The sequence below is a fragment of the Camarhynchus parvulus genome, unplaced genomic scaffold, assembly GCF_901933205.1.
Source record: "Camarhynchus parvulus unplaced genomic scaffold, STF_HiC, whole genome shotgun sequence".
Taxonomy (NCBI): Eukaryota; Metazoa; Chordata; class Aves; order Passeriformes; family Thraupidae; genus Camarhynchus; species Camarhynchus parvulus.
Window position 1 is genome coordinate 82447 of NW_022148589.1, and position 23156 is coordinate 105602.

The 23156-nt window shown below is 41.8% G+C and overlaps 2 protein-coding genes across 2 annotated transcripts in view; one reads left to right on the forward strand and one right to left on the reverse strand.

Moving 5' to 3' along the window:
• Positions 1 to 132, reverse strand: part of RNF31 (ring finger protein 31) — a 43131-nt gene extending 42999 nt beyond the window's left edge. The window contains 1 exon segment of the mRNA XM_030970684.1: positions 86 to 132. The gene's annotated coding sequence lies outside the window, so the exon portion shown is untranslated.
• Positions 133 to 191: 59 nt separating this feature from the next.
• Positions 192 to 23010, forward strand: OXA1L (OXA1L mitochondrial inner membrane protein). Its single transcript, XM_030970685.1, is given in 14 exon segments — positions 192 to 219; positions 415 to 504; positions 626 to 694; positions 4564 to 4637; positions 4676 to 4877; positions 7745 to 7842; positions 7845 to 7886; positions 10099 to 10185; positions 12659 to 12823; positions 15877 to 15981; positions 19568 to 19745; positions 22711 to 22791; positions 22869 to 22909; positions 22912 to 23010. Coding segments are annotated over 14 exon segments (1314 nt in total). The 3' UTR covers positions 22966 to 23010.
• Positions 23011 to 23156: the final 146 nt, after the last annotated feature.

A 23156-nucleotide genomic window follows, 5' to 3' on the forward strand; every position in this document is an offset into this window, starting at 1 on the left:
CGAGGTTCTTTTGGGTTGTTTTGAGGGGGTTTTGGGGAATTTTCGACCTCCCAAATTTGAGGCGGGGTCGCCCCCTCGTAGTTACCTCAGGGAGCGGCGGCGGATCCAAAATGGCGGCGCTCCTGAGGGGGAAAGTGGGCGTGGTTTCCCCTTTCTGTGACGTCACTCCCTCACTCTTACCCTTACTTAACATGGCGATTGGCGGTCTTCTCCCTCCTAGTGCGCATGCGCAACGCCAAGCAGCGCTTCTATTGATGGATTTATTTCCCGCCTCTCCCTTTTGGCCACGCCCCACTAAGGGCTGCCCTCACACCAAATGGCGCTTCCTTCCTTTATCAATTATGCGCATGTGCAGAATTTAACTGACCAATCAACAGCCGCGATTTTGGCGGGCCCTCCCCCTCAGCCCTTAAGCCCCGCCCTTTTTCCTGCTCCCCTCAGGCCGCCATGATGGCGGCGGCGACCCCGCGGCTGCGGCCGCTGCTGCGCGCCCTGAGGGCTCAGGTGAGCCGGAAATAAAATTTTAACATTTTTCCCTTCTTTTGGCTTTTTTTTGGTGGGACGTTTTATCGTCAAAGTGAAAGTCTTGACGTTATAAATGCACATAAAGCGTTTGTTCCTGCAGAGGTTGCGGGGTCCCGTGTGGTGCTGCGGAGCCCCGGCCGTGAGGGGGGTGGCGAGCGACGCAGGGCAGGTGAGGCGGGAAAATCTGGGGGGGATTTGAGGGTAATTTGGGATTTTTCAGGGAAATTTGGGGGCTTGGGGGGAATACTGAGGGGAATTTTGAGGGAAATTTGGGGAATTTTGAGGGAAATTTGGGGAATTTTGAGGAAATTTGGGGGTTTAGGGAGGAATTTTGAGGGAAATTTGGGATTTTTGAGGGAAATTTGGGGGTTCGTGGGGAAATTTGAGGAAAATGTGGACTTTGGGGGGATTTTGAGGGAAATTTGAGGAATTTTTGAGGGAAATTTTGGGGTTTGAGGGAAATTTGGGGGTTTAGGGGGAATACGAGGGGAATTTGGGGAATGTGACAGAATTTTGAGGGGTTTTGGGGGAATTGCGAGGGAAATTTGGAGGTTTTGGGGGAAAATTTGGGAAATTTTGGGGAATTTTGGGGTTTGGGGGAAATTTGAGGGAATTTTGGGGGAAATTTGGGGGTTTGGGAAGATTTTGAGAGAAATTTGGGAAGTTTTGGGGGAATTTTGCAGGAAAATTGAGGGGAATTTGGGATTTTGGGGGAATTTTGAGGGAAATTTGGGGGTTTGGGGGTAAATTTGGGGTTTGGGGAAGAATTGTGAGAGAAATTTGAGGCTTTTGAGTTAAAATTGAGGGAAATTTGGGGATTTTGGGGAAAATTTGTGGGTTTGGGGGGAATTTTGAGGGAATTTTGGTGGGAAATTTGGGACTTTGGCAAAAATTTGAGGGAAATTTGAGGGGTTTGGGGAGAAATTTGGGGTTTTTAGGGGAACATTTAAGGGAAATTGGGGAGTAATGAGGGAAACTTGGGGATTTTGAGGGAATATTGGAGGAAAATTGGGGGAAATTTGGGGTTTTGGGGAGATTTTGTGGAAAATTTGGGAAGTTGTGGGGGAATTTTGAGGGAATTTTGGAGGAAAATTGAGGGAATTTTGGGGAATTTTGTGGAAAATTTGAGGGAAATTTGAGGGGTTTTGGGGGAATTATGAGGGAAATTTGGGGGTTTTGGGGGAAAATTTATGGAATTTTGGGGAATTTTGTGGAAAATTTGAGGGTTTGGGGAGATTTTGAGAGAAATTTGGGGAATTTTTGTGGGAAATTTGGGGGTTTTGTGGGAAATTTGAGGGAAATTTGGGGATTTTGAAGGAAAATTGAGGGAAATTCGGGGGTTTTGATGAAAATTTGGGGCTTTTGGGGAATTTTGAGGGGATTTTGGAGGAAAATTGGGGGAAATTTGGAGGTTTTGGGGGGAAAATTTGTGGAATTTAGGGAATTTTGGGGGAAATTTGGGGAAGTTGGGGAATTTGAGGGAATTTTGGAGGAAAATTGAGGAAAATTTGGGATTTTGGGGGAATTTTGAGGGAAATTTGGGGATTTTGGGGAATTTTGTGGAAAATTTGGGGGTTTGACGAAAATTTGAGGGAAATTTGAGGGGTTTTGAGGGCAATTTGGGGTTTTTAGGGGGATATTTTAGGGAAATTTGGGGTTTTGGGGAATATTTGAGGAAAATTTGGGGTTTTGGGTGAGTCTGAGGGAAACTTGGGGAACGTGGCAGAAATTTGGGGGAAATTTGAGGGGTTTTGTGAGGGAAATTCGGAAGTTTTGGGGGAATTATGAGGGAAATTTGGAGGTTTTGGGGGAAAATTTGTGGAATTTTGGGGAATTTTGTGGAAAATGTGGGGGTTTGGGGAGATTTTGAGGGAAATTTGGGGATTTTTTGTGGGAAATTTGGGGGTTTTGTGGGAATTTTGGGGGAAATTTGAGGGAAATTTGGAGGTTTTGGGGGAAAATTTGTGGAATTTTAGGGAATTTTGTGGGAAATTTGGGGATTTTTGGGATTTTGAGGGAAATTTGTGAAATTTTGGGGGAAGTTTGAGGGGATTTTGAGGGAAATTTGGGGGTGTAGGGAGAATATGAGGGAAATTTGGGGAATGTGGCAGAAATTTGGGGGGAATTTGAGGGGTTTTGGGGGGGATTGTGAGGGAAATTTGGGGGTTTGGGGGAATTTTGAGGGAAATTTGTGGAATTTTGGGGAATTTTGTGGGAAATTTGGGGAAATATGGGGATCTTGAGAGAAAACTGAGGGAAATTTCTGGGGTTTTGGGGGAATTTTGAGGGAATTTTTGAGGAAAAGTGAGAGAAATTTGGGGGTTTGGGGGAATTTGAGGGAAATTTGGGATTTTGGGGAAAAATCAAGGGAAATTTGGGGGCAAATTTGGGGGTTTGGGGGAATTTTGAGGGGAATTTGGGATTTTGGGGGAATTTGATGGGAAATTTGGGGGTTTGGGGGGAATTTTGAGGGGATTTTGGAGGAAAATTGAGGGAAATTTGGGGGTTTTAGGGGAATTTGGGTTTTTTAGGGGGAACATGAGGAAAATTTGGAAGTTTGGGGGGGAATTTTGGGGGAAATTTGGAGGTTTTGGGGGACAATTTGTGGAATTTTGGGGGATTTTGAGGGAAATTTTGGGTTTTTAGGGGAACATTTGAGGGAAATCGGAGTAATGAGGGAAATTTGGGGATTTTGAGGGAATATTGGGGGAAATTTGGGGTTTTGGGGTGAATTTGAGGGAAATTTGAGATTTTGGGGGAAATTCGAGGGCAATTTGGGGATTTTGGGGGGAAATTTGGGGCTTTGGGGGGAATTTTGAGGGAATTTTGGTGGAAAATTGAGGGAAATTTGGGATTTTGGCAAAAATTTGTGGGAAATTTGGGGATTTTCAGGGAATGTTGGAGGAAAATTGAGAGAAATTTGGGGTTTTGGGGGATTTTTTGGAGGGATTCTTTAGAATTTTTTGGGTGAATTTTGTGGATTTTCGGGTGATCATTTTGAATTTTTGGGGGATTTTGGGGATTTTTGAAGGACTTTTTGGTGAACTTTGGGGCAATTTTTGGGTGAATTTTGGGGATTTTTTGGGTGAACTTAGGGGATTTTGGTAGGGATATTTTTGGGATTTTTGGGGGGATTTTTGGGGGTTTTGGGGGCATTTTTGGCTCAATTTTGAGAACAAATTTTAGCTTAAACATTACCGATTTCCTTCAATGTTTGGCTCAAATTTTCCTGTTTTTCCCCAATTTTAACCATTTCCCTTCTCCCCTCCCAGCCCCCTGCCCCCCCCTTTGGCCCCTCCCCCCCCCCAAAACTGGGGAATTTTTGGGTGAATTTTGGGGATTTTTGGGTGAATTTTGGGGATTTTTGGGGGCATTTTGGGTGAACTTTGGGGGTTTCTTTTCAGGATTATTTAGAATTTTTTGGGCGTATTTTGGGGGTTTTTGGGGGGATTTTTGGGTGAACTTTGGGGATTTTGGGGGCATTTTTGGGTGAGTTTTGGGAATTTTTTGGGTGAATTTTGGGGGGATTTTTTGGGTGAACTTTGGGGATTTCTTTTCATGATTATTTAGAATATTTTGGGTGAATTTTAGGTTTTTTTGAGTGAATTTTGGGGGGATTTTTTGGGTGAACTTTGGGGATTTTGGAGTGAATTTTGGGGATTTTGGGGTGAATTTTGGGGGGATCTTTTGGGTGAATTTTGGGGATTTTGTGGGATTTTTTTGGGTGAATTTTGTGGATTTGTTTTCAGGATTATTTAGAATTTTTTGGGTGAATTTTGGCATTTTTGGGTGAATTTTGGGCATTTTTGGGTGAATTTTGGGGATTTTTGGGTGAATTTTGGGGATTTTTGGGTAAACGTTGGGGATTTTTTGGGTGAACTTTGGGGATTTTGGGGGATTTTTTTGGGTGAATTTTGGGCATTTTTGGGTGAATTGTGGTGGCAAATTTTGACTTAAACATTACCGATTTCCTTCAATTTTTGATTCAAATTTTCCTGTTTTTCCCCAATTTTAACCATTTCCCTTCTCCCCTCCCAGCACCCTCTGGCCCCGCCCCCTCTGGCCCCGCCCCCCGGCGCGGAGCCGGCCCGCTATTGGCCGTGTCCGCGGAGGGGGCGGAGCCGGGCCCGCTATTGGCTGTGTCCCGGAGGGGGCGGAGCCGGGCCCGCTATTGGCTGTGTTCCCGGAGGGGGCGGAGCCGGCCCCGCTATTGGCTGTTTCCCCGGAGGGGGCGGAGCCGCGGCTGGCGGAGCTGGGGCTGGGCGGGGCCGGCCCCGTGGGGCTGATCCAGAGCGCGCTGGAGGCGCTGCACGCCGACCTGGGGCTGCCCTGGTGGGGCGCCATCGCCGCCGGTGAGCGGGGAAAAACGGGGCTTTTGGGGAGAAACTGGGGGTTTTGGGGGGAAAAATGGGGTTTTGGGGGAAAAATTGGGGAAAAAATGGGGTTTTTGAGGAAAAAAATGAGGGGTTTTGGGGGGAAATTTGGGGTGTTTGGGGGAAAAAATTGGGATTTTTTGGGGTTTTGGGGGGAAATTTTGGGGTTTTTGGGGGGAAATTTCAGGTTTTTGGGGAAAGAAACTGGGGTTTTTGGGGAAAAAAATTGGGGTTTTGGGGGAGGTTTGGGGGAAAAGTTTTTGAGGAAAAATTGGGGTTTTGGGATGGTTTTGGGGGGGAAAGGGGGGAAAATTGGGGTTTTGGGGGAAAAATGGGGGTTTTTGGGGGAATTTGGAGGTGTGGAGGAAAAATTGGGATTTTGGGGAGGAAAAAGGTTTTTTGGGGGAGGAGGGAAAAATGGGGTTTTTGGGGAAAAAAAAAAATATGGAAATTTTGGGGGTTTTGGGGGAAAAAAAATTGGGGTTTTTTGGGGTTTTGAGGGAAAAATTGGGGTTTTTGGGGAAAAAATATGGAAATTTTTGGGGTTTGGGGGAGAAAAAGTTGGGGTTTTGGGGGAAAAAATGGGGGTTTTGGGGTTTTGGGGGGAAATTTGGCATTCTAGGACAAAAAAATTGGGATTTTTCAGGAAAATTTGGGGTTTTGGGGAAAGAAACTGGGATTTTTGGGGTTTTGGGGGAAACCAGTTGGGATTTTTGGGGGAAAGGTTGGGGTTTTGGGGGAAAATTTTGGGGAAAAATGGAGTTTTTGGGGAAAAAAATGGAAATTTTGGGGGTTTTGGGGTTTGGGGAAAAGATTGGGGAAAAAATGGGGTTTTGGGGGAAAAAAATGGGGGTTTTGGGGGGAAATTTGGGATTTTTGGGGGAATTTGGGGTTTTGGGGAAAATTGGGGGTGTTTGGGGAAAAAATTGGGGGGTTTTGGAGAAAAAAATTGGGATTTTGGGGAAAAATGGGGATTTTTGGGGGGAATTTGGGGTTTTTGGGGGAAAAATTGGGGTTTTTTGGGGAGGTTTTGGGGGAAAATTTGGGGCTTTTGGGGAAAATTTGGGGTTTTTAGAGAAAAAATTGTGATTTATTTGGGGTGTTTGGAGGAAAATTTGGGGGTTTTGGGGAAAAAAATGGGATTTGTTTGGGGTTTTCGGGGAAAATTTGGAATTCTAGGACAAAAAAATGGGGATTTTTTGGGAAAATTTGGGGGTTTTTAGGGGAAATATGGGGGTTTTTGGGGGAAACCAGTTGGGATTTTTGGGGAAAGAAAGTTGGGTTTTTGGAGAAAAAAATGGAACTTTGGGGGAAAAAAATGGGATTTTGAGGGAAAAAAGTTGGGATTTTTTTGGGTTTTGGGGAGGTTTTGGGGGAAATTTGGGGTTTTGGGGGCAATTTGGGGTTTTTGGGGAAAAATTGGGGTTTTTCGGGAGGTTTTGGGGGGAAAAAGTTGGGTTTTTTAGGGAAAAAATTGGGATTTTTGTGGGGTTTTTAGGGAAATTTTGGGGAAAATTTGGGGTTTTGGGGAAAAAATGGGATTTAGGGGGAATTTTGGGGATTTTGGGGGTTTGGGGGAAAATTTGGAGTTCTAGTGGAAAATAGAGATTTTAGGGGGAAAGATTGGGATTTTTGGGGGGAAATTTTGGGGAAAAATTGGGGTTTTTGGGGAAAGAATTGGGATTTTTTTGGGTTTTTTTGGGGAACATTTGGGGATTTTGGGAAAAGAAACTGGGGTTTTGGGGGAAAAAAATTGGGATTTTTTGGGGTTTTGGGGGAAAAAGTTGGGGTTTTTGGGGGTTTTCGGGGCAAACTTGCGGTTTTAGGGAAAGAAACTGGGGTTTTGGGGGTAAAAAGTGGCGGTTTTGGAGAAAAAAAAAGGGATTTTTGTGGAAAAAATTGGGATTTTGGGGGAAAATCTGGGATTTTGGTTAACAAATGAGATTTGGGGGGAAAATTTGGGGTTTTTAGGGAAAATTTGGAGTTCTAGGACAGAGGAAATTGGGGGTTTTGGGGGAAAATTTGGGGCTTTTGGGGTCCAATTTTGTGGGTTTTGGTTCAGATTTTTGGCTTTTGGGTCAATTGTAAGGTTGTTTTTTAATTCAGGGTTTTAGAGTCAAGTTTTTGGGGTTTTGGTTCAAATTTTTTGAGTTTTGGGTCCAATTTTAGAACTTGTTGTTGAATTCAGGGTTTTGGCATCAAATTTGGGGGGTTTTGTTCCAAATTTTGGGGTCAAATTTTGTGGGTTTTGGGTGAAATTTTCAAGGTTTTTATTGAATTCAGGATTTTGGGGTCAAATTTTTTTGGGTTTCCGTTCAAATTTTTGGGTTTTGGGTCAATTTTAAGGTTCTTTTTGAATTCAGGGTTTTGGGGTCAAATTTTGGGGGTTTTGGGTCAAATTTTTGGAGTTTTGGGTCAAATTTTCAGGGTTTTTGTTGAATGCAGGGGTTTAGGTTCAAATTTTGGCTTTTTTGGGGTCAAATTTTGCACGTTTGGGGTCAGATTTTTGGGATTTTGTGTCAAATTTTTGGAGTTCTGGGTGAAATTTTCAGGGTTTTTGTTGAATTCAGGGCTTTAGCCTCAAATTTTGGGAGCTTTGGGGTCAAATCTTAGTGGTTTTAAAATCAAATCCTGTGGGGTTTGGTTCGAATTTTTTTGGGTTTAGCTTGGAATTTTTTGGGTTTCGCTTGGAATTTTTTGGGTTTCGCTTGGAATTTTTTGGGTTTTGCTTGGAATTTTTTGGGTTTCGCTTCGAATTTTGGGGTTTCGCGTCCGACTTGTCGCCTTTTAAAACGGATGAAAAGAGGAAAACTGACGGCATTCCGTGTTTGTGTCCCCGTTTGCAGGCACGGTGGGCGCGCGGGTGCTGCTGCTGCCGCTGGTGCTGCGCGGGCAGCGCGAGGCCGCCCGGCTCGCCCGGCACCTCCCGACGCTGCAGCGCGCTGGGCGCTGCGGGCCGACGCCAAACGGGGAACCGACCCCAACCGGGTGCGGGGGCGGGGCTCGGGGGGGGGAGGGGAAATTTGGGTGGAAAAAGGTGAAATTTGGGTGGAAAAAGGCCAAAAAATGGGGTCAAAACGACTAAAAGTGGGATGAAATGGGCGTGGTTTAAGGGCTGTGGGCGTGGCTTACTAATTTGTGGGTGTGGTCACCAAGTTTGGGGGGTAGAGTTTGGGTGGTAAAAGGTGAAATTTGGGTGAAGAAAGGCCAAAAAATGGGGTTAAAATGCACAAAAATGGGATGAAATGGGCGTGGCTTAAGGGTTGTGGGCGTGGTTTATTAATTTGTGGGCGTGGCCTCAACATTTGGGTGGTGGGAGGCGAAATTTGGGTGAAAAAAGGGAAAACGTGGGGTTAAAACGACTAAAAATGGGACTTAGGGTCGTGGTTTAAGGTTTGTGGGCGTGGCTTAGTGAGTTGTGGGCGTGGCCTCAACATTTGGGTGGTGGGAGGCGAAATTTGGGTGAAAAAAGCTGAAAAAAATGAGATTGAAATGCACAAAAATGGGGTTTAAAAGCACAAATTGGGTTAAAGGGGCGTGGCTTAAGGGTTGTGGGCGTGGCTTATTAATTTCTGGGCGTGGCCTCAAAATTGGGGAGTAGGAGGCGAAATTTGGGTGAAAGAAAGAGAATGGGGTTACAATGACTAAAAATGGGATGAAATGGGCGTGGCTTCAGGATTGTGGGCGTGGCTTGAGGTTTAGTGGGCGTGGTTACATGGCTTGTAGGCGTGGCCACTAAATTTGGCGGGTGGGAGGCGAAATTTGGGTGAAAAAAGGCCCAAAAATGGGGTTAAAGTGACTAAAAATGGGATTTTGGGGGCGTGGCTGAAGAGTTGTGGGTGTGGCTTATTAATTTGTGGGTGTGGCCACCAAGTTTGGGGTTGGGGGCAGAGTTTGGGTGTGAAAAGGTGACATTTGGGTGGAAAAAGACCAAAAAATGGGGTCAAAATGACAAAAAATGGGATGAAATGGGCGTGGCTTAAGGGTTGTGGGCGTGGCCTCCACATTTGGGTGGTGGGAGGTGAAATTTGGGTGAAGAAAAGGTGAAATTTAAGTGAAAAAAGGCCAAAAAATGGGGTTAAAATGCACAAAAATGGGACAAAATGGGCGTGGCTTAAGGATTGTGGGCGTGGCTTATTGACTTGTGGGCGTGGCTTCCAAATTTTTTGTGAATGGAGGCAAAGTTAGGGTGGAAAAAGGTGAAATTTGGGTGAAAGAAGGCCAAAAAATGGGGTGAAAATGACTAAAAATGGGATTTTGGGGGCGTGGCTTAAGAGTTGTGGGTGTGGTTTATTGAGTTGTGGGCGTGGCCTCAACATTTGGGTGGTGGGAGGCAAAATTTGGGTGAAAAAAGCTGAAAATAATGAGATTGAAATGCACAAAAATGGGGTTTGAAAGCACAAATTGGGTTAAAGGGGCGTGGCTTAAGGGTTGTGGGCGTGGCTTAAGGGTTGTGGGCGTGGCCTCCACATTTGGGGGCTGGGAGGCGAAATTTGGGTGAAAAAATCTGAAAAAATGAGGTTAAAATGCGCAAAAACGGGGTTTGAAAGCACAAAAATGGGGTTTAAATGGGCGTGGTTAAACGTTGTGGGCGTGGCTTACTAATTTGAGGGTCGTGGCCACTGAATTTGGAGGGTGGGAGATGAAATTTGGGTGAAAAAAGGCAAAAAATGGGGTTAAAATGCACAAAAATGGGACGTTGGGGGCGTGGTTTAAGGGTTGTGGGCGTGACTTGAGGTTTGGTGGGCGTGGTTTATTAATTTGTGGGCGTGGCCACTAAATTTGGGGGGTGGGAGGTGAAATTTGGGTGAAAAAAGTGAAAAAATGGGGTTAAAATGGGCGTGGCTTAAGCGTTGTGGGCGTGGTTTGCTGATGGATGGGCGTGGCTTATTAATTTGTGGGCGTGGCCTCAACATTTGCGTGGCGGGAGGCAAAATTTGGGTGGAAAAGGAGAAAAAATGGGCAAAAAATGCTCCAAAATGGGGTACAAAGGGGCGTGGCTTAAGGGTTATGGGCGTGGTTTAAGGGTTGTGGGCATGGCTTGATATTAGATGGGCGTGGCTTAATGACTTGTGGGCGTGGTCTCAGCATTTGGGGGTGGGAGGAGGAATTTGGGTAAAATGTGTTGTGGGGGTTTTGTGGGCGTGGCTTGTCTGCGGTGGGCGTGGCTTTGTGACCACGCCCCTTTTTTAACCCCTCAGTGGCCGTGGCGTACTCGGAGCTGGTGTCGTACCAGCGGCAGCACAACGTGAACCCGCTCCGCGGCTTCCTGGTGCCCCTCGTGCAGGTTTGGGAACCCCAAAAATCCCAAATTCAGCCCCAAAAAATCCCAAATTCAGCCCGAAAATATTCCCAAATCCGACCCCAAAAATCCCAAATTCAACCCCAAAAACGCTTCAAAATCAGCCCCAAAAATTCACAAATTGAGCCCAGAAAATTCCCAAATTCAGCCCCAAAAAATCCCCAAATTCAGCCCCAAAGAAATTCCCAAAATCAGTCCCAAAAAGACCCAAATTCAGCCCCAAAAATTTTCAATATCAGCCCCAAAAAAATCCCAAATTCGGCCCCAAAAATTCCCAAATTCAGCTCCAAAAAATTCCGAGATTTGGCATAAAAAAATCAGAAATTAAACCCCCAAAATTCCAAATTCAGCCCCGAAAATTCCCAAATTTGGCCCCAAAAATTCCCAAATCAGCCCCAAAAAATCCCAAATTCAGCCCCAGAAAATTCCCAAATTTGGCCCTAAAAAATCCCAAATTCACCCCGAAAATATTCCCAAATTCAGCCCCAAAAAATCCCAAAATTCAGCCCCAAAAAATCCCCAAATTCAGCCCCCTAAAAAAATCCCAAATTCAGCCCCAAAAATTTCCCAAATTCGCCCCCAAAAATTCCCCAAATTCCACCCCAAAAAAATCCCAAATTCACCCCCAAAAAATTCCCCAATCAGCCCAAAAATCCGAAATTTTTTTCCCTGCTCATATGGGACTGGACTCTCTGCCACATAGTGAGCCAGTGAGTTACCCTATGGGATCCCCCGTGCCAAAGAATGAGCCAAAGCCCCCTCCCCATATGGAGCTGGATCCCTTTGCCACATAGTGAGCCACTGATTTGCCCTATAGAGACTCCTCTGCCAAATAATGACCTAAGGCCGTCTCCCTCGTATTGAGTCATAGAACCTCCTGCTACATTGTGATCCTTTGATTTGCCCTATAGGGATCCCTCTGCCAAATAGTGATCTAAAGCCCCTCCCCATATTGAGTCATGGAACCCCCTGCCACATTGTGAGCCATTGATTTGACCTGTAGAGACCCCCTGACAAAAAGTGAGCTAGAATTCCTCTGCCACATAGTGAGCCAGTCATTCACCCCATGGGGTTCCCCCTGCCAAATATCAAGCCAAGCCCCCTCCCCGTATTAAGTCATAGGATCCCCTGCCATATAGTGAGCTATTAATTTACCCTATGGGGCTCCCCGTGCCAAATACTGAGCCAAAGCCCCTTCCTCATATGGGACCTGCCACATAGTGATCCATTGATTTACCCTATAAAGACCCCCTTGCGACATTGTGACCCTAATTCCTCTCCTGCCACATTGTGAGCTATTGATTTACCCCATAGGCATTCCTCTGCTGAAGAATGAGCCAAAGCCCCTCCCCATATGGGGCCAGACCCCTTGCCACAGAGTGAGCCATTGATTTACCCTATAGGGATCCCTCTGCCAAATACTGATCTGAAGCCCCCTCCCCATATTGAGTCATGCAGTCCCCTGCCACATTGTGAGCCATTGATTTGCCCTATAGGGATCCCTCTGCCAAATACTGATCTAAAGCCCCCTCCCCATATTGAGTCATGCAGTCACCTGCCACATTGTGAGCCATTGATTTGCCCTATAGGGACTCCTCTGCCAGATACTGATCTAGGACCCCCTCCCCATATTGAGTCATGGAACCCCTTGCCACATTGTGAGCCATTGATTTGACCTGTAGAGACCCCCCTGACAAAAAGTGAGCTAGAATTCCCCTGCCACATAATGAGCCAGTCATTCACCCCATGGGGTTCCCCCTGCCCAATACCGAGCTAAGCCCCCTCCCCATATTAAGTCATAAGAGGCCCCCCGCCATATAGTGAGCCAGTGATTGGCCCTATGGGACCCCCCCTGCCAAATATTGAGCCAAAGCCCCTTCCTCATATAGGACCTGCCACATAGTGATCTATATATCTACCGTGTAAGGACCCCCTTGCCACATTGTGATCCTGTCTCCCCTCTTGCCACATTGAGAGCCATTGATTTACCCTATAGGAATCCCTCTGCCAAAGAATGAGCCAAAGCCCCCTCCCCATATGGGGCTGGAGCCCCCTGCCACATAATGAGCCATCATTTACCCTATAGGGATCCCTCTGCCAAATACTGATCTAAAGCCCCCTCCCCATACTGAGTCATGCAGTCCCCTGCCACATTGTGACCCATTGATTTGCCCTATAGGGATCCCTCTGCCAAATACTGATCTAAAGCCCCCTCCCCATATTGAGTCATGCAGTCACCTGCCACATTGTGAGCCATTGATTTGCCCTATAGGGATTCCTCTGCCATATAATGAGCCATTAATTTGCCCAGTATGGACTGAAAAAAAAATCAGGAAAAAATTCAAAAGTCCCCCAAAAAATCTGAAAAAAATCTGTAAAAAATCCAAAAAATTCCCCAATTAATCCCTAATTAGCCCCTAATTATTTCTGCAGTGATTAATGATTTTGGGGGTCCCAGACCCCCCTGTTTGTGTCGTTTTTCCTGGCCCTGCAGGGGATGGCGGCGGCGCCGGTGCCGGGGCTGCTGCAGGGGGGGCTGGGCTGGTTCCCCAACTTGGCCGCCCCCGACCCTTTCTACATCCTGCCCGTGCTGGTCACCGCCTCCACCTGGCTCGTGCTCGAGGTTTGGGGCCAAAAACGGCGATTTGGGGCAAAACTGGGCCAGTTGGGGCAAAAAAATGGAGGTTTTGGGTGAAAAAATGGAGATTTTAGGTGAAAAAATGGGGATTTTAGAGGGAAAAATGGGATTTTTCGAGAGGGAAAAAAATGGAGTTTTTTGAGGGGAAAATGGGAGTTTTTAGGAGGAAGTGAGTTTTAAGTGAAAATGGAGATTTTGGGAAAATGTGGGGATTTTAGATGAAAAAATGGAGTTGTTAGGTGAAAAACTGGGGATTTTGGGTGAAAAACTGGAGTTTTTAGGAGGAAAAAATGAGGATTTTGGGGGAAATGGGGATTTGGGGAAGGGAAATGGGTTTTGAGTTGAAAATCTGGAAATTTGGGAAAAAAGGAGAATTTTAGGTCAAAAAATGAGGATTTTTGGTTAAAAAATGGGGTTTTTAGAGTGAAAAATGAGGATTTTAGGAGAAAAAAATTGGGAATTTTTAGGGAAAAATGTGAGGGGTTTTAAGGGGAAATGAATTTGGGGTGAAAAATGTCAATTTTTAAGAAAAAATGGGGATTTTGGGTGGAAAAATGAAGATTTTAGAGAGAAAAATGGGATTTTAGGGGAAACGTGGAGGTTTTGGGGGAGCTGAGTTTTGGGGTAAAAATTGGAGATTTTGGGCAAAAAAAATTTTGGATTTTTTGGGGATTTGGGGTGAGAAATGGGGATTTTGGAGTGAAAAATGGGAATTTTAGGTGAAAATTTGGGTTCTTCGGGGAAATTGGGATTTTGCGAAGGGAAATGAATTATGGGTTCAGAATCTGGGAAGGGAAATGAATTTTGGGTTCAGAATCTGGGATTTTGGGCAAAAAGGAGAATTTTGGTTGAAAAATGGGGATTTTAGAAAAAAAAATAATTTTAAGGGGAAAAAAATGGAGATTTTAGAGAGGGAAAAAAAAGATGATTTAGGGGAAATTGAATCTGTCAGGGAAAATCTGTTTTGGGGTAAAAAAAGGGGATTTTGGGGTAAAAATTGGGAATTTCAGGTTGAAAAAATGAGGATTTTCGGGGTAAAAATGAGGATTTTCCAGTGCAAATAGGGATTTGAGAGAGGAAAATGAATTTTTTAGAGGAAATAAATTTTGGGGTGAAAAATTGGAATTTTGAGAAAAAAATTGGGTTATAAAAATGGCAAGAGTGGAGATTTTAGGAGAAAAAACGAAGATTTGGGGTGAAAAATGGGGATTTTGGGTGGAGAAATTGAGGATTTGGAAGGGAAAATTTAATTTTTTAGAAGAAAAAACATTTTGGGGTAAAAATGGAGATTTTGGGGAAAAACTGAGGGATTTTAGGGAAAAAAGGAATTTTTAGAGCAAAAAATGGAGATTTTTCAGTGAGAAATGCACAAAAATTGGAGATTTTAGGGAGAAAAATTTAAATTTTTGGGGGGGAAATTGGATTTTTAAAGGGGAAATAAGTTGTGGGGTGAAAAATGGGGATTTTGGGCAAAAATGGGAATTTTGGGTGGAAAAAATGGGGATTGTAAGGGAAAAAATTGAGGGTTTTGAGGGGAAAAAATGAATTTGTGAGGGGAAATCTGGTTTGGGGTAAAAAATTAAAATTTTGGGTGAAAAAAGTGGATTTTGGGGGAAAAAATGGAGGTTTTTGAATGAAAAATGGGAATTTTAGTGGAAAAAATTTGGATTTTTTTTGGAAAATTGGATTTAGGGAGGGGAAATTTCTGAGAAAAATTTCAAATATAAAAAAAATTAAAAGTTTTTGGGGAAAATTGTGAAAATTTCAGGATTAATTTCAGATTTGAAGGAAAAGTTTGGAATTTCAGGGAAAATTTTGGGAGTTTTGAGAAAAATGTGGAAATTTTTTGGCAGGGAAATTGTCAGATTTGAAAAAAAATTTGGTTTGGGGCAAAAAATTTTAAATTGTGGAGGAAATTCCAAAATTTGGAGAGAAAATTCCCAAATTTGGAGAGAAAATTCCCAAATTTTGTGGGAAATTCTGAATTTGGAGAGAAAATTCTCAAATTACCATCAAATGTTCCAGATGCAGAAAAAAAATTCAAATTTTAGGGGAAAATTCTCAACTTTTGGGGAAAAAATCCCAAATTTTTGAAAAAATAATTTTTTTTATTTTTCCTTGAAATTTTAAGATTTTTTAAAAAATTCTGAAATTTACAAAAAATGTTAAAATTTTAAAGAAATTCCCAAATTTTTGGTAAAAAATTAAAATTTTTGCAGAAAATTTCTGATTTTTCTGAGACGATTTTAAATTTTTGGACAAAAATTCCTCAAGTTTGATTAAAAATCCCCAAATTTTTTTGAAGAAATGTGAATTTTGGGAAAAAAATTAATTTTGGGTGAAAAAATGAGAATTTTAGAATTTAAAAAATGGGGATTTTAGGGTGGAAAATGGGAATTTTGGTTAAAAAAATTAGGAAAACGGGATTTAAAAAAAAAAGGAAATTTTCAAAGGAAAAAATGGAAGTTTTGAGGGGAAAATGAGAATTTTGGGGAGAAAAATTGGAATTTTTTGGGAAAAAATGGGAATTTTGATTTTAAAAAATAATTTGGGGAAAATAGGAATTTCAGGGAAAGAAGGAAAATTTTGTGGGGAAATTGGAATTTTTAGGGAAAAAAATGGAATTTTGTTATAAAAATGGGAATTGGAGGGAAAAACAGGAATTTTGGGGGGAAATGGGGATTTTTTGGCGAAAAAATGGGGATTTTGGTTCAAAATTGAAATATTGGGGAGTAAAGTTGGGAATTTTAGAGGGGAAAATTTGAATTTTGGGTGGAAAAGCAGGAATTTTGGTAAAATGCGGGGATTTGGGGGGAGAACGGGATTTTTGGGGTGAAAAAAGGAATTTTTGTGAAAAAAATTTGAATTTTTGGGGGGAAAAAATGGGAATTTTAGTTGGGAAAATCTTGAAATTTTTCAGGGCAGAAATTGGAAATTTTGGGGAAACTTCGAAGATTTTGGGGTGTTAATGTCAGAAAGGGGTGGAGCATCGTTATGCAAATGAGGGGCATGGTTAATTTGAATATTTCTTGTTGCAGCTCGGGGCGGAGACGGGCGTGTCGGCGCCGGGGGCGGGGCCTGTCCGTCAAATCCTGAGGCTCCTCCCCCTCGTCTTCCTGCCATTCATCATTCACTTCCCCACCGTGAGTTGGGGGTGGGGCCTAAAAAGGGGCGTGGCCTCTTAAAAGAAGGGTGCTGTCATTTAAAAAGGGGCGTGGCCATTGTAAAAGTGGGTGTAGCATCATTAAGGAGTGAGGTCACCGTAAAAGTGGGCGTGGCTACATTAAAAATGAGCACGGTCACTTTAAAAGGGGATGTGGCTCAAATTAGGGGTGTGGTCACTTTAATAGTGGGTGTGGCTACATTAAAACAAGCCTGGTCACTTTAAAAGAGGGCGTGGCTTAAATTAGGGCCGTGGCCACTCTAAAAGTGGGTGTGGCTTCCTAAAATAGGGGTGTGGCTACATTAAAAATGAGCATGGTTACTTTAAAAGAGGGCATGGCTTAAAATAGGGGCGTGGTCAGTTCAAAAGGGGCGTGGCTTCCTAAAGTAGGGGCGTGGCCACTTAAAAAAGGGGTGTGACTTTAAATAGGGGTGTGGCCACTTTAAAAGTGGGTGTGGCTACATTAAAAATGAGCGTGGTCACTTTAAAAGGGGGTCTGGCTTAAAATGGGGGTGTGGTCACTTTAAAAGGGGTGTGGTCTACACTAAAAGGTCTGGTCACTTTAAAAAAGGGCGTGGTCACTTAAAAAAGGGTGTTGCCTCCTAAAATAGGGGTGTGGCCATTTTAAAAGTGGGTGTGGCTTCATGCAAACGGAGCACGGTCACTTTGAAAGAGGCATGGCTTGAAAATAGGGCGTGGCCACTTCAGAAGTGGGTGTGGCTACATTAAAAACAAACCTGGACATTTTAAAAAGGGGTGTGGCTTAAAATAGGAGCACGGTCACTTTAAAAGGGGTGTGGCTCAAATTAGGGGCGTGGCCACTTTAAAAGTGGTGTGACTTTAAATAGGGGTGTGGCTTCTTTAGAAGTGGGCGTGGCTACATGAAAAATGAGCATGGTCATTTTAAAAGGGGGTGTGGCTTAAAATAGGGGCATGGTCACATTAAAAGGGGCCGGCTTCCTAAAATAGGGGTGTGGTCACTTTAAAAGGGGCTGTGATCTACTAAAATGGGGCGCAGCCACTTTAAAAGTGGGTGTGGCTATAATTAAAAGCCCTGGTCACTTTAAAAAGGGGCGTGGTCACTTAAAAAAGAGTGTGGCTACGTGAAATAGGGGCGTGGTCACATTAAAAAGGGTGTGGATTCCTAAAGTAGGGGCGTGGCCACTTTAAAAGTGGGTGTGGCTTAAAATACTGTCATGGTTACAGTAAAAGGGGTGTAGCTTCCTAAAATATGGGTGTTGTCATTTTAAAAGGGGTGTGGCTTAAAATAGGGGCGTGGTCGCTTTTAAAGTGGGCGTGGCTTCATTAAGGAGCAGTCTCTGTTTCAAGGGGCGTGGTCACATTGAAAGGGGCGTGGCTTCCTAAAATAGGGGCGTGGTCAATTGAAAAGGGGCGTGGTCACTTTTAATGAGGTGTGATCTACTTCATAGTGGGCGTGGCTTCATTAAGGAGCAAGGTCACTTTAAAAAGGGGTGTGGCTTAAAAAGGGGCGTGGTCACTTTAAACCAGGCGGGATCGATGTAAAAGTGGGCGTGGCTTCACCTTTCCCCTCATTGTTTCCTTTTATGGTGTCGTGACGTCATTTCCGGTGGCCACGCCCACAAATTTTCCCATTTTCCCCAAATCTTTTTAAATTTCACCCAAAATTTGAGAAATTTCTCCCCAAAATTGAAATTTTTTAATCTCAAATCTTTAGAATTTTACCCCAAAATTTGAATTTCTTCAAAATTTGGATTTTTCTCAAAAAAATTTAGAAATTTTAACAAAAATTTTAAGAATTTTACCTCAAATTTTGATTTTTAAAGTATTGTAAAATTTTTAAAAATGAAACTGAAGGTATATTTTTTAAAAATTTGGAATATTTTTGGAAAAATTAATATTTTTTCCAAAAAATTTAAAATTTTAAACAAGTATTTGTGAATTTATTAAAAATTTTAAAATTCTTCTGTAAATTTGGGAAATTTTCCCTCCAAAATTTAAAGCTTTTTACCAAAAATTTGAGAAGTTCTTTAAAATGTTAACATTTTTTTGTACATTTTGGAATTTTAAAAAATCTGAAAATTTCAAGAATAAAATTGGAAAAAATATTTTTAGAAAAAATTTGGGATTTTTTTCACAAAATTTGGGAATTTTCCCACAAAAATTTCGGAATTTTTCCCCAAAATTTAAATTTTTGTTCCCCAAATTGAATTTTTCTAAAATTCTGAGAATTTCCCTGTTCAAAAAAAATCAGGAATTTTCTCAAAATCCCCAAAATTTCCCCTGAAATTGAATTTTCTTTGTTCAAATCTGGAATTGTCCTGAAATTTTCCCAATTTTCCCTGAAAACTTACAAAAATTTTTAAAATTTTACGAATTTTTTAAAAAATTTTAAAAATTCTTAAATTTTACAAAACTTTTTAAAAACTTTAAAAAAATTTTAAAAATTTTACAATATTTTAAAATTTGGATTACTTTGCACCGAAATTTGAATTTTCCTTGAAGAATTCCATTACAAATTTCAAACTTTTTCCAAAATTTTCTGATTTTTTTTTGAAAATCTGAGAATTCCCCCTTTAAAAATTCCGAAATTTTCACAAAATTCCCAAAATTTTCACTGAAATCCCCAATTTTTTTAAAATCCAAATTTTGTCCAAAACTTTTAGATTTTCACCCAAAAATTTAATTTTCTTGTTAAGTTTGGTTTTTGCATGAAAAATCAAAAATTTTCTTTCAAAATTTTTATTTTGTCTTCAAAATTTGGAATTTTTTCCAACCTTTCCGAAAATATAAAAAAGAATTTCTTGCTTTTATCTCAAATCTTGGTGAGATACTAAAATTTATTTTTATTTTTTATTTTGTTTTATTTTTTAGTATTACTTTGGGTAACACTAGAATTTATATTTTTGATGTATTATATTAATAAATATTGCTTTATATATTTATAAATTTGTATTTGTAATTTAAATTTAGATTTTATTAATTTTTATATAATTTTTTTAAACATATTATTTATTTTTTTATAAGATTATTATTTATTTTTATATTTTTATATACTTACATGCTATATATTCGACTGCTTTATAATTGTATATATTTTGTTATAATATACTTAAATTTTGTTTTTTCAATTATTTCAATTTATTATTTCTTATTTTGGAAAATACTTTAATTACTATTTGTAATTATATATATTATGTACTTCTTTTATTTTTTATTTTTTACTTTTAATTTGCACCCACGTATTTAATATTTTATTTCTGCTTATTTTAATTTATTATTTTCATATATTTGCATATTATTCCAGTATGTATCAGTATTTTATTTATATATTTCCGTGTTATGTAGAATTTTTTATATTGATATATTTGTAACTTTAATTTGTTTCGTTTGCTTATTAATTTTATTTGATTTTGAGAATTTTTAAAAAGCTTTTGGCATTTTTTCCAAACTTTGAGAATTTTCCCCAAAATTCTGAAATTTCCCTTTAAAAACCCAAAATTCCCTTTGTTGCTCCACTTCCGGGTTGGCCGCTTAGCCCCGCCTCCTTTCCCTCATCCTGGCTTCTGATTGGTTCCTCCCTGCAGGCGATCTTCACCTATTGGCTGACGTCCAACAGCTTCAGCCTGCTGCAGACGGGGCTGCTGCGAGTCCCCGCCCTCCGGGCCAGGCTGGGCGTGGCCCCGCCCCCGGCTCCGCCCCCGGCCACGCCCACCGGCCCCGCCCCCAAGAGCAAGGGCGGCATCCTGAGGCAGCTGAGAAAAGGTGAAAAAAGGGGGAAAATGGGGCAAAAATCGGCGATTTTGGGCAAAAGAATCGGGGATTTTGGGGAAAAATCATTGGGGATTTTGGGCAGAAAAATTTGGGGATTTTGGGAAAAAAAATTGGGGATTTTGGGCAAAAAATTTGGGGATTTTGGGTGGGAAAAATGGAGGTTTTGGGCAGAAAAATTGGGGGTTAGGGGGAAAAATATTGGGGATTTTGGGGGAAAAATGGGGATTTTAGGGTGAAAAAATCAGGATTGTGGGCAAAAAAAATTGGGGATTTCAGATAAAAAATGGGAATCTTTGGTTAAAAAAATTGAGGATTTTGGGGAAAAATCATCGGGGATTTTGGGCAGAAAAATTGAGAAATTTAGGCAAAAAAATTTGGGGATTTTGGGTGGGAAAATTGAGAATTTGAGGAAAAAAAATGGGAATTTTTGGTAAAAAAATTTCGCTGTTTTGGGGAAAAATTTTGGGGAAAAAATGTTGGGGATTTTGGGGTAAAAAAATTGGGAATTTTGGGCAAAAAATGGGAATTTTTGGTGAAAAAATTTGAGGATTTTGGGCAAAATCATTGGGGATTTTGGGCAAAAAGCTTTGGGGATTTTGGGCAGAAAAAATGAGAAATTTAGGAAAAAAAATTTTGGGATTTTGGGTGGGAAAATTGAGATTTTGAGAAAAAAAGGGAATTTTTGGTAAAATAAATTTGGGGGTTTTGGGGGAAAAAATTGGAGATTTTGGTGAAAAAGATTGGGAATTTTGGGTAAAAAAATTTGAGGATTTTGGGCAAAATCATTGGGGATTTTGGGCAGAAAAATTCGGAAATTTTGGGGCAAAAAATTGAAGATTTTGGGTGGGAAAATTGGGATTTTGAGAAAAAAGTGGGAATTTTGGGTAAAAAAATTTGAGGATTTTGGGCAAAATCACTGGGGATTTTGGGGAAAAAACTTTCAGGATTTTGGGCAGAAAAAATGAGAAATTTAGTCAAAATAATTTGGGGATTTTGGGCAAAAACTTGGGGGTTTTGGGTGGGTTTGGGGCTGTTTTGGGTCATTCTTGGGACAAATTTGGGGCATTTTGGGTGAATTTGGGACAATTTTGGGGACAATTTTGGGGTTTTTTTTTATATTTGGGATATTTTGGGGCATTTTGGGGACAAATTTTGGGCATTTTGGGTGAATTTGGGACAATTTGGGTCATTTTTGGTGGATTTGTGGAATTTGGGGACGTTTTGGGTAAATTTGGGACATTTTGCAATGTTCTAGGTTTTTTTAATATTCAAGACATTCTGGGTCTTTTTTGGGACAAATTTGGGGCATTTTGGGCGAATTTGGGACAATTTGGGGTCATTTGCAGTCAATTTGGGAAGTTTTGGGGAAATTTTGGGAAAATTTGGGACATTTTGGGTGGATTTGGGGGAATTTTGCAGCATTTTGGGCCATTTTGGTCATTTTTGTTGGTTTGGGGACATTTTTGGGTCATTTTGGGCCAATTCTGGGACGTTTTGGGGCATTTTGGGTCATTTCTGGTGGATTTGGGGAATTTTTGGGACATTTTGGAGAATTTGAAACAATTTTGGGGCAATTTTGGGGTTTTTTTTATTTGGGACATATTTTGGGACAAATTTGGGACAATTTTGGTAAATTTTGGGTAATTTTTTTGGATTTGGGACATTTTTTGGGCAAATTTTTTTTGGGACAATTTTGGGTCATTTATTGGGACATTTTGGGTCATTTTTGGGACAAATTTGGGACATTTTGGGAAATTTTTGGAGGGGGGGGGTTTTGGGGAATAAAATTTGGGGCAGTTTGGGTGAATTTGGGGCAATTTTGGGTCATTTTTCTTGGATTTTGGGTCTTTCTCGGGAATTTTTGCAGAATTTTGAGAAAACTTTGTGGAATTCTTGGGAAATTTGGGATTTGGAGAATTTTTGGGGGAGATTTGGGAAACTTTGGGGATTTGGGGGCGCTTGGGGAATTTTTGGGAAACATTGTGGGATTTTGGTTTTTTGTGTTGAATTTTGGGCTTTTTAGGGGAAGTTTGGGGGAATTTTTTCCAAATTTTGGGGAATTTTTCTGCATTTTGGGGCAAAAAATGGGAAATTTGGGGGGGACTTTTGGGAAATTTGGGATTTGGGGAATTTCTGGGGGAAAACTCTGGAGTTTTGGGATTTTTGTGGAATTTTGGGGTTTTCAGGGCTCATTTTGAGGGATTTGAGGAATTTTGGGGGAAATTTGGAACTTTTTGGTGATTTTTGGAAGAATTTTCCGGAATTTGGGGTTTGGGAAATTTCAGGGGGCAATTTGGGGAGAATTTTGGGGTTTTTAGGGCATTTCAGGAAATTGGGGCATTTTAGGGAAATTTTGGGATAAATTTGGGGCAGTTTGGGTGAATTTGGGGCAATTTTGCCGCATTTTGGGACATTTTGGTCATTTTTGTTGGTTTGGGGAAATTTTGGGGCATTTTGGGTCATTTCTGGTGGATTTGGGGATTTTTGGGACATTTTGGAGAATTTGAAACAATTTTGGGGCAATTTTGGGTTTTTTTCCTATTTGGGGCATTGGGGCTTTTTGGGGACAAATTTGGGGCAATTTTGGGTCATTTTAGAATAGTTTGGGTCATTTTTTGAGGATTTGGGGAATTTGGGGACATTTTGGGTAAATTTGGGACAAATTTGGGACATTCTGGGTCATTTTTGGGAAAATTTGGGACATTTGGGGTGGACTTGGGACAATTTTGGGATAAATTTGGGGCATTTTGGGTCATTTTTGGGTGCATTTGTGTCAATTTCCATCATTTCAAACTGCCTATATAAAATTTAACCCCCCCAAACCCATTTTTGGGGTCCCCAAACCCATTTTTGGGGTCCCCAAACCCATTTTTGGGGTCCCCAAACCCGTTTTTGGGGTCCCTAACCCGTTTTTGGGCACCCCAAGAGTGACTTTTTGGGGTTCCCCGATCCGCAGAGTGGCGCGAGGCCCAGGCCACGCACGAGGCCGAGCAGCGCCGCTGGCGCCTCCGCAACCACCTCACGCTGGCGGCCAAAGGTGACCGAAAACCCCAAAAAAACCCCCCAAAACCCCCAAAATCCCCTCCCCAAATTCAACTTACTTCCTTTCTCCAGGTCCTCTCCGCCAAACGTTCGCCCAGAACCCCCTGAACCCCCCAAGATGGCGCCCTCAGAGCCGCCAAAAAGGCCCTGGAAGGACACGCTGGGCTGAGGCGGGAAGGGGGCGACCCCCAGGAAATAAAATGCGCGAAAAAAACCCTCAGACTCAGTGATTTTTGGGGGAAAATTTGGGTGGGTTTGGGGTTTTTGGCCGTTTGAGGATGCCGTAGCAAGATGGCGGCGACTCCGTACAAAATGGCGGCGCACGGTGAGGAGCGGCGAATACCACAAAATGGCGGCGCG